At 38.9% G+C, this 17165-nt stretch overlaps 1 protein-coding gene across 2 annotated transcripts in view; it reads right to left on the bottom strand.

Moving 5' to 3' along the window:
* The window catches only part of jade2 (jade family PHD finger 2), a 171403-nt gene that overhangs the window by 22663 nt on the left and 131575 nt on the right, over positions 1-17165 (bottom strand). For both annotated transcript variants that reach the window (XM_079356165.1, XM_079356166.1), the window contains exon 11: positions 7655-7772. In XM_079356165.1, the coding sequence (XP_079212291.1) occupies positions 7655-7772 (118 nt within the window). The remainder of the gene's footprint in view (positions 1-7654; positions 7773-17165) is intronic.

Raw genomic sequence — 17165 nt, 5'->3', positions numbered from 1 at the left:
TATATATATATATATATATATATATATATATATATATATATATATATATATATATATATATATCTTTTCAAGTACTGGTCTTGCAAAATTAAAATGTGACACTGATGCTTACACAACATGAAGGCCCAGAAGATACCAGACATTTTGAGCTAACTGCTAATGTTATAAGGGTGTTTGAATGTCGATATCGGCAACATCTTAACATCAACCGTGGCTGATGTATTTATTCCAGGTATGTGTCAATGAAAAATTCACATTTTGATCAGACGGTGGCACTAGATGAAGGGTCAGAAGATATCATTAGCATTGAGCTCAATGCTTACATGTCTGTGGAGGGAGCTACAATGCTAACTTTTACCATGAGGCACTAAACTGTGACTGATGCTGTTGACACCAGTTTGGCAGGTGTGGATTTTCAGCAAAGATTTTGTGGTTTCCTTTAAGTTCCTTTGCTGGTCGGTACAGAACATGACCTCACTGTGTGTGTGGCTGTCATAGCTCAGCAGTAGGCTGCCCTCATGCTTGCTTTAGCATGGAGGAGCAAGACATGCATGAATGGAGCTGAGAGAGACCAGAGAGATTTCACACAGAGATTACTCTCTTTGCGTGTGTGTTTGTGTATGTGTGCATAGATCAGAAATAAGCATAACTGTAGAGACTGTGACAGTTTATAAGTAGAACAATAACTAAAATCAAGAAGACTTAAAGGACATCTGATCTGCAAACAGCTGTTAAACCGCAGGTTTATCCACACCTTAAAATAAAATCATGTTTTCAAAGAGGCTCACATGTTTCATGCTGACTTCGACTCCAGGACTTAACTTTTCAGACAAGTTAAAGAATATTAAAACGTGGAGGACATCTTATTGTAAAGATATCACTTATAACAGAGAAATACATTGAATCTGATCAGAAATGACCAGAGTACAGCCAAGAAACGCTCATCTTAAATCTCACAGATTATTTTTGTGATAGATTCGTCTTTGATCTCTCCCTGCATCAGAGAAGCGAGTTTGTACAGTTAACAGGTTACATTTACATTCACAGATGGAGACTGTAAGTTTCACAACAACAACTAATGTACCTCAAACCTTCTCAGGATATTCTGAAAATGCATTCCACCCAGAAGAAGCCACAGCCTAATTAAGTTCATTGGCTGTTATTATGGGGTGTTCAGTCTCTGTGTTTTTATGGTGACCTGATTTCTTCTCAACATTAAATTGAAAATCTAATTAATTGTCATTACAAAGAACATCTTTGTGTCCTTTTGTCTTTTGCTGCAATCACAGTCTCAAAAAAAGAGTGACCGTTATGTTTTTCAGATCAGGAGAAGTGAACATGAAATGTAGTTAGTGGGGGCTTTTTTCCGAGTCATAACCAAAGACTATGTATGCATCTTTCTGAGCGAGAGTTGCGCCAGTAAAACGGGAAAGCAGAACAGATTCTTGAGCCGCTTTCAAGCAGAAACCACAGTTATGGAGAGTTAAAAGACTCTCTTCAGTTAGTGTTTGTCATGTTTCTCTCGCCATTCCTCCTCTGCTAATCTGGTGCACACAGCACAGCATACAACCATTTTCATAGCATCAAATAACTAATTAAATCTAAGCTTCTAAGAACAAAATCAACACTTGGACATAATACTTTAAAGACACATACCATGTTTGAGAACACATTATTTGATGTGCATTTTGATTTTATGTTAACATTGAGGAGGCAGAGTATATGACATAATTTAGCAGGGGAAGCTCTTAATTTTTTCACTTCTATTTTGGGGAGCTGTCATCTTTATATATTCATTTATTTTTTTCCACAGTCTACAGTCTGAACGGGTAGTCAAACGGTCTCTGCAGGGCAGCCCTTACTGAAGTTACCAGTATGTGAATGCTTAGTCTGGTGGTATGATTCACTAAAAATAGTGACGCAAACACTCTGACTCCCACTTTTCATAAAAGAGTCAATCAGTGTTACTATTGGCTGCCTGAACATATGCATGGTTAAAATTGAACAATAATGAACTCTGACTGCAGCCAGTTGTATATTGCACCGGAATAGAAAATAAATCCTTGAGTTTTTGTGTCGTGACAGAGCGTTAATAAAAGTAAATAAACCTGAGTACTGCAGCCTTCCTGAGGGGTGACTAAGAGATGGAGTGCATATTTGTAGAATGTGAGCGTAATGTATTTGCACTCGTACTGAAATAAAATCTGAAATGGAAAGAGTGTGACGGCTGCCGGTGTACTGCTTGAGTGAATGAAACTTTTATGAAGAGAATTTGTAAGGGTGCAGGTATACTGTATCTGACTAACATCTCTATCCCTTTTCCAATTTATTTTATGGCTGTTCCCGAAATTGCTGAGGCCATTAACGCCAGGAGATCTTTAAAGGGAGCTCCCAGAGGAAAACACTTTCTCTCACAGCTCCTACATTTTCATTCCTTTCTTTTTTTTTTGTTTTGACAGGAGGACTATCTTACTCTCTGATCTCACAGGGACAATTTTTCAACATTTCTCCTCTTTCCCCTAATCTGATCTTGTTCTTTGAAATGTTCTACACCTTGAAAAATAAAAGTCTTCGGGTTTTCAAGGACGCCTGCAGGCTCTGCTTGAACTTGTGGAAGCTTTTCCCCCTGCAGTTTGTAATCTTGGCACAAATCCAAATATCAGCAGTAGGAACCTTTTTAAACACTTTTTTTTTTGTCAGATCTGGCCTTTGTTTCTTCTTTTGGCTTTTAGTTTTTCTGTAGAAATTCTCTCCAGCTCTTCCAACGATTCCTCTCAGGTTTTGAAGGTGCAACAGCAGCAAGGGATTTGTCTTTTTGAAGTTTGTGATTAATTTCCCCTCTTTCTAGGCGCACTGAACTGCAGCGTATGTGTGTGTGTGCGTGCGTGTGTGTGTAAAGTCACTATAACCCATTTCTTACCTGAGCTCATTAGTGCAATGTGAGAAAGGTTTTTTTCCTCCCATACTGTCTCCGTCTCTCTGCACTTTTTCCGGTCCTCTCACTCTCCTCTCTCATCATCACTACTCACACTTGCTCATACTGCTTACACTTGCATCCTATTACCATCTTGTCCCTTACTATCCTTCCTCCTCATTTTTCTCATCCTGCTCACTCTTCCACACTCACACACACATACATACACACTTGCTGAGAGCAGATCAGAGAGGCCAATGTTATCCACTGTCAGCTTGTCACAGTTCAGTTTGAGCCAGGATGTAAAAGTAGTGCTCTTACTGCATAACAATAATACTGTGTGTAGGTGTGTTACAGAAAGTCCTGCCTACATTACAGCATGTAATTCTTTATCAACATGTTCTCCATCCATCTATACCGCTTATTCCATTCTGGATATTGAGAGGCCGGAGCTATTCCCAGTTGATGGGTTGAATAATATAAATGTCCCTAAAGCTGAATCTATCAACAGACTGGATAATATTAACGCAGCATATCACGGCCGTGGTTCTAATCTAACAGACAACACTGAGACTCTGTGCAGGCTAAAAGACAGACAATTTAATGATCAGTGTGGAGGCATTATATACAGTACAACAGGTGTCATAAATTCCTTCCCACTTTGGAATATTTCTAGACATGGTCTGGAGAATCACATCACCTTCACTCTTTGAATGTCAAACCTCTATTTGAAGAACAATCCTTCATTCTACTGTCAACTGAGACCATATATTATACTTTTGGAATACTTCATATGACATTCTCTTCAAATATGGTCATAGCTTCTCAGAATAGATGGTAGTCTGCTAACAGCAAAGTCACCTCTTCAAAGTGTACCCAAACTGAACGTATTCACAGAAATGTGTACTATCACCAGTACTCATTGTGCGAGATGCGGGGTACACCTTGGACTGGTTGCCAGTCATGCACAGGGCGAACATACAAAGACAAACCATCCCACTGACATTTCCACCTACTGACAATTTGGAGTCCAAAGTCAATGGTGACTTTGGACTGTGGGGGGAAGCCGGAGTACCCAGAGGGAACCCATCCATGCACGGACAGGGGGAACTTGCACACAGAAAGCCCTGTTTGACGACAATACAAACCAGGAACCTTCTTGCTGTGAGGCTGCAGCCCTAACCACTGCACCACTGTGCAGTCCCAACATGTTTTCTCAAAAGATATGGAAAATCGCCCTCAGCATACTGTGCAACATCACAGTTACAACTCTAAATATACATCCATGTAAACTGGTTTATGTGGATATAACTGTAGCACGGAATGAGCAATGTCAAGCCCTGGGTCCACCTAGTTTTTTCCGGGCAGAAAAAGAGCTGGCTGTTTGCTCTGGGGTGTTTGCATGAAGCCTTTGTTCGCTAAGAGGAAAAATCTGTTGATGACAACAACCACTGTATGATCGACACTGCTCCGTTACCTGTTACTGCATGTTTTATATTTGAGATTGTTGTTTTTTTTACCCCAGCTGACATGGAGAAAAGTGGATGCAGGAACACGACGGGATTCAAAAAGAAGGGTTCAAAACGGGGAATATCATACATTTTGAAAAGAGTGCAGCTTTCTGAAAAGCTGAATGATTTTTAACTTGAGTGCTTAGAGCTGCCGCTTTCTGCTGAGAACTCTCTCTACACATTGAAAACAACTGACAAAAGACGCTGGTGCTGAGAAAAAATAAATAAACACTGGACACAGGGCCTAAGAAGAAATCTGCTGTAAAGAAATCAACCAAATTTCCGGCAGTGAAGTATATTAAGAGTTTCCTGTTAATCTAAAGTCACAAGTCTTTAAAACTGCAACTTCAAACTGCAATTTCAAATCACTGTATTCCTGTTTAATTATTCAAAGTCTTTACTTAACATGATTTATGAGTCTAAGCATTACGTTGCTGTAAACGATAATGTGACTGGTACTTAGAGAAAGAACAGCTTCCTAATGATTGATGCCATGTGCATCATCATGCAGACTTCCTCCTACCTCCATTATTATGCTTCTCTTCTGGGATAATGCCTGCCTGTCCACTTCGCTGCTTACATGCTAGCACTCACAAAGCATGACGAGAGCAGCCCTTAAACATGACAGACAGCCACATAAACATGACAGACAGACAGGCAGAGTGGCAGGGAGAAAGTGGGACATGACAGATGAGTACAATAAGAGACAGACAAAGCAGAAAGAGGTTTAAGGTTGTGTTTCAGCCTGGTTTGAGGAGATGTTTGTGTTTTCCACATCGAAACAAGCCCAGTGGGAAATGAGAAGAGAGGAGGGATACCTTCCTAGAATTGGATGTTAAACCAATTCAAACAGTGAAAAAATAAAACAATAAACACTGTCACTTTAACCTTTTCCAAAATGGAACACCTACAAGGGCATGTATTCATACATTTGCATTTGATTCTTTTCCTGTGATAAATCTCTACTTATTTTTCTTGTTGTCTCATGATAAGAACGCTGATTTTCTCTTGATAATGGGATCATTTTTAGGCAATCTGGCAAACAAAACAATGGGCTGGTCACTGTTTTAGCACAGACACCATACAATAAGTTCAGATCCTGAAAAGGCAACATGAATTGCAAAATATGGAAAATAAGGGCTTAAAACTGTTTGTACCCTCCTTGTTGTAGAAGTTAAAAGGACTTTAATTATGTGCAATACTCCGACACTTTACCACCCTTAGCAGCACTATAAGCACTCTATGCACTTTAAACTCCGATGGTCACTTCATACTGGTTTGTTCAGAACAAAATCAAACAGCCACTCTTTATACTTGTGTATATACGTTTCTATTAACTAAAAGAAATAAGTGCTGTTGTTTTGTTAATAACTGTCGTATTGGCATTTGCTTGTTATTGTGGTTTTATGTAACTTTGCTTACCTGTTTACAACCAACCTGCCCAGGGACGACAGATGGAAGTCTGCCTGAGGCTATAATGTGGCATATTTACATGTTTATGTTAATTAATGTGCACTGTCTCCATTTAAAATAAATAAATAGCAGTCGGATAAATAAGTTAGTCAACCTGTTCAGCTTTTGTGTTATGCTTGATATATGTACATTCATGCATATATACATGCAAACTTGGGCTAGGATCAAATCTACTCTCAATTTAATGTAAGAACAAATAGTTCTGTGAGGCAAAATGGGAAAAAAGGAACAAAAGGATTGTGAAACTAATAAACTGATAATCTGATTGGCTGACAGAAACAACGTGTCTGATGAGATAACCAAAACAAGACATCACAAATGGTTTAAAAAAAAAAAGTAGACACAGGTGGAGTTAAAAAAAAAAGATTAGTGAGGAGGATGAAGAGGAATGGAGTGTGGAAAATAAGAGAGAAAAATAAAAGAGGCAGAGAAAAGAGGTAGATACAAGGTGAGGGACATGGCAAATCATTATAATGGACAACCTCATCTTTCACTCTCTGCTGCTCTCTCTCTCTCTCACACACCCCTCTCTAATCTGGAGTGTGAATAGATATGGCTGTTTAGTGCCAGCAGCACAGCCTCCAGTACCTGATGGCAGCAATCTGCTGAGTCAGGATCTCTGCACTGTGTGTGTGTGTGTGTGTGTGTGTTTGTTAGAGAGAGAGAGTGTGTGTGTCAGAGTACTCAATTTGCAGCGTTCATCTTCCCCAAAGAAGGCTGCGAACACATCTATGCACTCCACTAAATCTTGCAAACACTTACACTCTCTCTATGTTTTTGACTTTGGGTTTCAACCAACACGCACGCACACGCACACACACACACACACACACACACACACACACACACACACACACAAAGCCAAAGTGGCAGACGGACGGGAGTTCACTATCATAACAATACTGGTGGTATGTCAATGGTATAACCATGACAACAATGATTCACATAAATCCCCATGGTAACTGGATTAATATCATTATTTAATAATCAAACTATTTAAACTGTCATCAACATACTGTACTTAAATTTCACTGTCAACATTATTGATTTAACTTACCACTGAAACTGTCTCCATCCCCCAATTTAGTGACTATAATGAAGAGATCTATATATATACCAGCATATATGCACACACTGTTATTATTATAACAATAAAGATCTATTACTTCAGAAGTCGTCCGTTGTTAACAATGTAATTGATTGTTTAATGTTAAAGGTGCGGCGTAGCACTTTAAAGGAGTAAACAATAAAAGCTTGTGAGAGAGAAAATAGAAATACTTCTTTGCACTGATCAAAGCAACATCTGCTCAACCAGCCAGCTCCGTTCTTTCAGTCCTCCATCACAGACCAGCAGCATTAAATGCAACAAGGTCAGCCATCTGGAGAGGAACTCGAGCTCCATTTCTGTGAACTGTGTGTGTCACAATATCTGGCTCAACTATTATTCCAGAGCTCTCTTCTGTGCAGGTGTCAAGTGTAGCCTACTGTGCAAAAAAATGATGACGGGCCATTTCTAAAACTGTCCACCCACTACCCTAAGTCAGCGAGGGTTTGGATGTAACTCTTATGCACTTGAGCTTTCCAAATTGTACTTTGAGTCATTGTACTTTGTCCTTTGTGTGTGTGTGTGTGTGTGTGTGTGTGTGTGTTGGCGGCAATAGCTATAGTGCTACAGTGAGTGAAAAGTAACAGTTGTAATTGTGTCTTTTAGAGAGAGAAAAATTCAAAGACACGCTCATAGTTTGCTCTCTCTTACCTCCAGCGATATCCTCTTCCAGTAGTTGTATCTGCAGGTGGAAGATCTTCTCCTGGAGGTCGCACAGGGTGTGTTTCATTTTCTCCCTCCTTGTCACCATGTAGCACAAGTTACGCACCTGAGGACACAAGACATCATTTATTAGAAACACCAGGACCGCAGGTTTGAAACAAGAATGTCCTTTCAACTGTTTAAAGTGGCACAGCACATAAACATTATAATTAACAAACAGGCGTTGATAATGTACACTGCGTTTTTATTTGTGGTTGGCTGCTTGTTGTGACACATTACAACAAACTCTGCAACTAAAGACCTTATTAAGCTCTTGAGGTCTCAATACTTTTGGAAGTTAACACTTTTCTAAGGGCAGCAGCAGCTGTTTTTGCCTAAAGCTATAAAAACCCTTTAAATTTGTTATCATATCTGTATTGCAAATGTTTCTGATACAGCCTGAAGTTTAGGAATGGATCTGACAAGAAAACTGGTGTATTCAACATCTGAACAGAGAAATAGAGCTTTTTGCTTTTGCTGGGAAAAAAAGTCATCATTTTCATCCACTACAATCCGCAACAGTAAAATGTACTGTATATCATGGCTACCTGTGACAACTACAGCTTTAAAGCCCAACCAAAATATAACTTGGTTGTGATGGTAGCAAACAAACAGTGCAGTGCTAACAGAGAGAATAATGTTATTCAAAGCCAGTATTTCATTCAACATTTTCCCATTAAAGGTGCACTTCAGAGTTTTGTTAGAGAAATGGGGGAGGTTTTGGAACATTTTGAAATCTCAGTGTTCAATAACTTCCCACTGCTAAAATCGCACGTCAGAAACAAGAACGAGACGAAGATCAACTCCAATAACTCGTTCTCACATTATTAAAATATCCCAAATGTGTGCGTCTGTCAGCTTGTCCCACTAAAAGTCGTATATTTCATTCATTTGTAAATTCAATTAAATGAAAATCTAAATGAATAATTCATCAATTAAAGGAAACATACAACAAGAGAGGGGAAACAGAGGAAACTTACTGTTACCTGCCATCCCATAGTTACACCTTTTTTTTTTGTTAAAAATGTTCGTGTTTTGATTTAGCAACACACAAGAGAGAAGGAGACGAAGGGAAAATAAATCAAGTAAAGACTAGTGCAGCAAATGAGACTTAAAAGAAAGAAAGAAATTCCAGCTAAATAGAGAGAGACAGAGAGAGAGAGACAGATAGAGACAGACAAGAGCAAAAGGCTGAGTAAACAAGATTCAAAGATATGGAAGAAAGAAAAAAAGGCCTGAGCTGGAGTGTTGAATGCTAACAAAATCATTTTATCTACAGATAAGACAGCAATTACAGACACAAGATACCTGAGGAATACGAACAGAAAACTGCTAAATTCTGCTACTTCTTCATTTGACTTTTACCTAAGCACTCTAAATGTAACACTGATGTGGCTTTAGAGGTGCTGGGCTAATGGAGCTAATGTGAACTGAGAATAAATACAAAAGACTGAAACATATCACTTAGGTTTGCAAACAGGTACAGGTTGAACACCACGTTTCTCATCGTTTAGTTTAATTAAAGCTGTTCAGTGTCTTCATATTTCATTTTGTGTTTTAGATTTAAAGTAAGCAGACCTGAGCAGGTACAGACTATGAGATAAATAAGTCGACTGACAGTAATATCAACTTTGAATACTGTTATTTTTTGGATAGGAAATGTACTACTTTTTTGTACTACTGCATATCAGAATAAATTGTTTAAGAAGGTAACAGGGAAGAGAGATGAGAGAGGCAGAGGAACAAATTGGGTCCAAGCCAGAGATCTCGAATCCCAAAACAAGTCAGACAGAAACTGGATCTTTGCCAACTGCCTTTCTCTTATAGCTGTAAATCAGAATCATCCTGAACCACATCTGTGTGTGTTTGTGTGTGTGTGTGTGTGTGTGTGGGAGTGTCTGCGTATGTGTGTGGGAGTGTCTGAGTATGTGTGAGTATGCATGCATTTTCTATGTCGGTAGGGTATAGGCTCAGTTTCAGGTGTTAAGGTGACAGAACGAACAAGTGGATACACAAAAACACAAACTAGTATAGAATATGACATTAAGTTTGCAAAACACAAAACAACAAAGTGGACAACCTGTTGATGTGTTTGTGTAGGAAAGTGTGTGTGCATGTATGTGTGTGTGTGTGCTGTGTATCTGCTGGTCTTGATGGATTCGTCAGCCTGGCCTATGTGACCCATTACATCCCTGTTAGAGCGCTGCAGATAAAAATAGCTGCTCAACTGGGACACAATGTGTTGAGCCTGGCTTTGATTAGGATACTGTTTGGTTTGTGTGTTCATGTGTGTGTACCTTGTTTTAAAAAACAACAACCTCCGCCTGGACACATGACAGGGTAGAGAGGCAGGACATGAAGTCAGGAGGGAGAAGAGGGACGAGGGAGAGGAGGTGTTATGGGGTGAAAAGAAAAAAAAAAAAAAAAAAAAGGTGTGGAACTATGTTGTATTTGTTTTTTTCATGCGTTCTCACAAGTCCTCCCTTCTCTCCCCCCAGTTACTTCGTCTTTCTCCATCAAACTCAACAAATCACAATCACCTGTCTTAAGGACTAATGCTGCCTTAATGCTCTTCTCTATTCAGACAATTAAAAACTAATTACACTTGAAAAATAAGGGTTCGTTGAGGTGAAACATGAATTATTAATGTGATTGAGTGTGCTAACTGTGGAAATATGACTTTTATATTCTACTAAATGCACAAGTAAAAGACTACACTAAATACTTCTGTTCAATAAATATGTTCTACTTAAAACTAGAGTGTAAAACAAGCATCCTTAGTCCTGAAAAGGTTGTGTTCTTTCATTTTGCCTAAACAGTACTCTCACAAGATGCTGTTTTTAAAAAAACTTTTTAGAAATCTGAAAACATGTCAGAAAAGAACAAGCTGCTTTGAAATTAGACTTTTCTATTTTGAAAAGCATGTTTGCTTTCTTATTTGTGCAAAAAAAAAGTTTTAGCATATCATGCTAATTTTCCTCATACTTAAAAAAAAAAACATCTTAATGCTAACGTTTATTTAAGCTAACCTTTTAGCTGTAGTTTAAGCGACCTGAGCTGAATTTTCTTCTCCTTCGTCACAAAAAAACCTCTCTCCTTTTCTGTTCTTTATGTTAGAGGCTCCTGCCCTTTACAAACTCAGTCCTCTGTCGTTCTTCACTGCACAATTTTATTTGCCACCCTCCTCCCTGTGCTGAAACATGTTATCCCAATCATGCATCTGTCCTTCTGTTAGGATTTTTTCTTCTTCTTCTTCCGTTTTATCTGTCTTTGTCCCGTCTGTGTCAGTTCATTCATCCTGAGCAGCCTCCCATCTCTGAAAAAGCTAACTCAGCACTTCTGTGTTTTCAGTGTCCCACTTCCATATATTAACCAACAGACACAAATCTGAGAACACGTATTGAGGTCAGTGAAGGATTTACACACCTCTCTGCACAAGATTCAGAATAGTTTTAATTTACTTTGTACCAATGATGGTCAAATGAGTCAGAGACAGAGAAAATAAAACTAAAGTAAAACAAGAGAAAAAGAATTATTCTCCCTTTGATGAACTGAGATGTCACAGTCGACTGGTTAATAAATATTTTCTCATGTCCTTTAATCAGGAGCAGGTATTTGTCTTCACTAGCCTGAGGTGAACCAAACATATGAATCCATATTTAAGGGTCAAACAATGTTTGTGAGAGGAAAAGATCAACCAGAGTAAATCAGATTGAACTGCCATGTTGGTGTCATTGAAAAACATAATGAGCTTAAAGAAATTGCATCAAGTAGAAACATCTCTCTATTTCTCTGTAATTGTCAGTTGTGATGTTTGCACTGTCATTGCCTTTAATTAAACCCTCCACTTAAGTAAATACTGTATGAAGACATACTGCATTTGTTGAAGGTTGAACATGTATTACTTTGGCCAGCCTGGATCAAACAAGACGGGTTGTTTGTTTTCCAGCAGGGGAGCTGCAAAGGTGACTTAAATCACAGACTGAGATGGATTTCATCAATGAGCCCAATAGATCAATAACATGGGAATGCGAAATACAGTAATAAGGCATAAACAACAAGGCCATTGTGATTATTACAAAAAATACTGAAACTGGCAAACAACTGAGGGATGTATTCCTTATTTTTCCCTCTGACCATAAACCCACTTCCCCTCACACACATCTGTCCATCCTCCCTCAATGGTGTAGCCTTCCTCCTCTCTATGTCATCCATCCATGACATGCCATGGTAGAGATAATCAGCATTGCAAGTGTATTAACTGTGCAGATCAAGTCCATCTGCCCTCTGACACTCACTCACTAACTCGCTCTCTTCCCTCCTTGACACAGAAAAGCTTTACCGTCATCTCTCTGTCAGTAATGGTATCTTTTTTGAACACCAGTTGTGTCCATGAAAAAAACCCAGACAAAAACGATCATATAAAACACAGTGGTGTTTACATGCTGACAGTTTATCTTGCACACATACTCAAACACACAGACGGAGAGGTCAGTGGAGCACTGGCTGTCATCAACCACTAATTAAATCTAACAGGTATCCAGAAGGAGTGTGTGTGTGTGTGTGTGTGTGTGTGTGTGTGTGTGTATGTGTGTATGTGTTGAACATTGTATGTGAGTGAGTGTGAAAGCGAAGGGGAGAAAGAACAGAGCTTTATTGATTGTTTTCCCCCCAATTACAAAGAAAATGTGAAATAAATTGAATGTATAATAAGAATTAAGGAAAGTTCGTCTTGCATAGAGAATAGTTAAAACAATTATTTATTAAATCTGACAGTCCAACAGCACTAAAACTTCAATGCATGCGTGTATCTATCAAAATGACTTCATCAGTCATAATTGCATGCTGTGCTTTGGCTCTTCTACTCATAATTTGGCCCAATTTCAAAACACCCAACAACAGGTGGTTGGAAACCTACAGCTTTTAATGACTGTCTCTTTTTCCAGTCTGAAGCAGCGTGTAACAACTGCTTAGTTGTATATGTGTTGAGGAAAGACAATGGGTTATTGTGTATTTGTGTGCATGTGTGTGCACGCTGCCCCGGGCAGAGAGGCTAGAGCTGTGTCACAACTAATTCCCAAACTGATCTCAGAGATAGAGATAAACCCAGTAAGGCCAGAGTGGGAGTGCACGTGTGTGTGTGTGTGTGTGTGTGTGTGTGTGTGTGTGTGTGTGTGTGTCAGTGCTTGTGTTTAACAATGGATTCCATGGTATTGACTTAAGCGCTGTGTGACGCACATGCAGTAAATTACTGGGAAAACGCAGAGAGGTGCAAAAACAATAACAAATGATGAGCCAAGAAAATCGGACACAAGGACGCAGCTACTTTCAAATGTTCACCCATCAGAGAAGGGAAGAGAAGAGGGGGGAAAAGAGTCAAACTACAGATCTATCAGTCTCTCTCTTTCTTTTCTTCTCTGACTAACTTCCCTGTCAGATCTATATTGACCTAACCCTCTCGGCTCACAGCATATTGACAACAAACCTGTACTGCTTACTAATGAGCATCATTGACTGTTCACTGGCCCTGAAATACACACACACCACTGTGAGGAAGCAGCCAGCTTAACATCAGGATTATTGATCCTTAATTGGCCAGATATCACCCCAAACCCAATACACAGAGCCTGGGTTAATTACTAACAAGACAATCCCAACCGGAATAATGAAGGTAGAGTTTGTACTTATATGGAGACGGGTTTTTATGAGGGAAGCTCTGCTGTGATTACAAGTCCAAACACTTAATCAATCCGTCACATGTTGCTCATTCCAATTTCCTCTATTAGATACTATGCAGGTTTTATTGGCACACCAGATTGTTCTGTTTTTTACATTGATGCATGTCAACAATATAAAATAATAATAACAAGCAGAGAGCAAAGACATTGTTATAAGCCAAATAGCCGAGTCGATTGCTGAAGAGGACCTTGGGTTGTAGTAGTTTTTTTGAAATGATCATAGAGAAATGTTTTGCTCAAGCTGCCTAAACTGCTTGCTCGTATTTTAATATTTGGTCCTTTAAAATATCATAAGATATACGGAGCTTATCCAGCTTCCATTTCCACTCGGCTTTACGACATTAACTTCTTAAGGCTGGTTCACACGGCAGGATTTTAAAATTGTCGGCCGATTTCCCAAACTTTAGAGACCACACACATGGCGATAAATAATCGGAGGTTTTAAAGTTTTGGTCGTACAGTGTGTGGTGTGCGGCCGTTCACACCACACACGAACCGATTTCACTCGCGAACATCCCCTGATCAGAAAGGAAATCTCGCAAAACCTCTCGAGATTAAACGTGATTCCAGAGTCAACAAACGGACGAAGAGGATGTAATAGGGATCGTTTGTGCTGATTTTATATCTAAAAAAACCCCCATGTTTTAAAAAGAGGCACTGGTTAAAGGAGTGGGGACTACGGGAGCATGAACTCTACTTGCTACATGATGATATGGAGGTGAGTTGTTATTGTTTTGCTCGCGGTGTTTCCTCGCCATTATGTCACCTCGCTTTCTGATTGGCTACGCGTCCCAGTCAACACAGACTTGTGCTGATTGTATCAAACCGCAACGAGATGGATGAAGGATTCTGTGTGAACTACAGTAGTGCTTTAAAGCCGTACCCTCTTCCCACAAGTTGACCATGGCTTGCTGATTTACATAGTGAAATTTTCATAGTGTTATGTAGCAAGACAGAGGCATGCTGTGGACATGGGAGAGACACTGTTCTCCCTGTTGAAAGGTACTGGACTATTACATCGACATGAAACAATTTCAATGTGGAAAGGTTAAATATTTCTGCTTTCAGTTAAAACGTCACATATTTTACAATTTTTACAACATATATTCGCTTTTTAAATAAAACCTTGGTTCAAAGGAGGATGTGTTTGTATTTAAGGAACTTGTACTATGAACATTACATATGCAACATTTAATTGCCTGAGTAAAGTAAACATCGCAAGACAATGAAAAGGCATGTTGTTGTTGGTTTGCTGGATTAGTAATAACACAATATTGTTTTGGTTACACATTTTTCTACAGACCCTTGAGGAGGATTTGATAATGTTTAAAAGTAGAAATAAACATAATTACAGTCAAGTTAAAAGATTAAAAATGTCCATGTGGTGCTGGTTCAGCTTCGGTAGAGAAGGTGGTCCTCCATGAACTGCAGGTTATTATTGGGTGGATTGTTATACAGAATCCATTTTGATATGTAAAGAACCAGCAGATGAATCTGTCAGAGCACTTTACCACTGTAAGGCAGGTAGAGCAGATGCATTTCCAAATTAGAGGATATTTTAATTTCTGTATTTGAATTTTTTAATTTTTTGTTTTATGTCATATTTCTTCTTTCTTTATCGTATATATTGAATTATTTCTTTTTACATCTTTTTTTTTAATGATTAATGTTCTGATTTAAAGATCTTTAAATGCCATGCCTCTGTCATGATGTTGTTGCTGTCTTGTGTTTGACTTGCCATGTTGCAGAAATGTGACATATCTATTGGTACACCTTGTAAGAAAAAAAAAAAGAGAGCGTATTATTGGTATTATTAAAAGAAAAAAAAAAGATCATACTTCTGTGAACTGCATCTGTAAAAACATTTGACCTGTGCAATCCACGATAAATCCATTTTATGGTCCTCCGGGAACAGTTAGATAACTCCCACACAGAGCATTGTCAACTGTCACAACATTACAAATTCATGTGTGAAAATAACAAAAACCGTTGAGAGACGAAGATTTGCTGGATGTGGCGCAGCTGCTGCCTCACAGACAGAAAAGATTCAAGTGAAATGTGTCAAATAGAAACTTGCTACAAAGATGATGCCTTCATCAGCTAAATTCTACTACCATTATCTCTTCAATTAAATTGTCTTCATGATAAACATATATATATATTATTTTTTTTTTTTAAATGTAGGTTATTTTCAGGTTTTTTCTTGGTTTGGAGTCTTGACTGAATATAAAGATGGGCGCCGTGTCTCTGTCACCTTAGCGGGCATTTACATATAGTGCTGGTGAAGTTATATGGAGCTAGAGTCTGTGCATGGGAAATCAGCTGGTGGAGCTAAAGTATCAAGCACACACTTATATTACAGCTACACTGTCAAAGATCCCTCAGGTCTCTCACAGTCCACAGCAGAACAGATTTGTGTGTTAGTTTGAAGCAGACACTCAAAATAGAAAATTCATTACTATTGGTTCCTATATATTTTTTTTTTTTACTTTGCCAACCCAGCGCACACACTCTCGACTGAGCTGTTAATCATGGCTTTGATTATTTTTAATAGCCTGAAATTACAGTAAATAACAATAAAACAATAAAAAAAACTGCCATAAATCAGCATGATAGAATGTAACTTTAAAGACTGAAACCATATTTAATACATTTTATTTTTAAACTTTGACCTTTGCTGTATCCCATCTGTTAACATGGAGGAGAGGGGGCTTATGACCTCAACTGCAGACAGACAGTAGGGGGAGATTCATATGTTTTGGCTTCACTTTAGCCAAGCTGCCACGCCGTCCATCTTTTTATACACTGTGGTTGTGAGCAGTAAGCCACTGCTCTCTATTAAAGTCTCACAAAACTTGAAACAACTTATTTTCATGAAAAAGAGTAATTGGAAGAGATGCAGCTCATTTGCAGTTTAACACTGAAGCAGATATCTGTGTGTCTCTGGGTGGATTTTAAAATTGTATACATATTTTTAAGAAGGTCAAATAAATCTTCAGGCTGAAGTACGTCTCTTATATGTGACACAGCCTTCAGATCACTCAGATCCTCGTGGGAGAAGACTGGTAACTGTTCTGAGGGTTAAAAAAAGCATGGAGAAGTCCCCTTTACCCGATACTGTCTTTAATTTATTTTCTTCCAACTCTCACTTTTTCAGTGTTGTCTGAAAGCCATACGTAAAGTCCTCTGAAACGTCTTTGTGTTTTAAAGGTGCTACAAATAAACCTGCCTTTACTTGCCAAATCCTCAGCAAGTCCCTGCAAACATAAACAGACTGCATAAAAGACTGTGGGCTGAAATAATAGCTGCCATAAAAGCAGAGCTTGGCAGCAGGAACACAAACATCCGTGTTGTGAATCGTAAAGACCTTCAGATAATATCAGCTACCTGGAGGATAAAGTAGGCTGGTGTGAATTTGTTACCTTCCCTCTGTAGTGCCCTTCAGAGGACCCTAGAACAGTTGGGGACTGGATTTAACCTGCCGAAGCTGTCAGAGCACAGAGTAATAACCTGGATCACAGAGGGGAACACAGACTAGTGCATTATCTTTGTGCTTTAAGCACCGGTCATGACCCAGAATGCATCATGAGCATGTAAGGTGAGTGGGAGGGAGCACAGAAGATAAGAGCAGCAATATCTGGATTCAATAAACTTGCATGTGAGGGAGATATTACATTTCCATCTCCAGTCCTGTGCGCAGAGGGACTTTCTTTTCCTTTCCA

This window comes from Symphodus melops (assembly GCF_947650265.1).
Source record: "Symphodus melops genome assembly, chromosome: 11".
Classification (NCBI taxonomy): Eukaryota; Metazoa; Chordata; class Actinopteri; order Labriformes; family Labridae; genus Symphodus; species Symphodus melops.
This window is presented reverse-complemented; position numbering and strand designations above follow the sequence as displayed.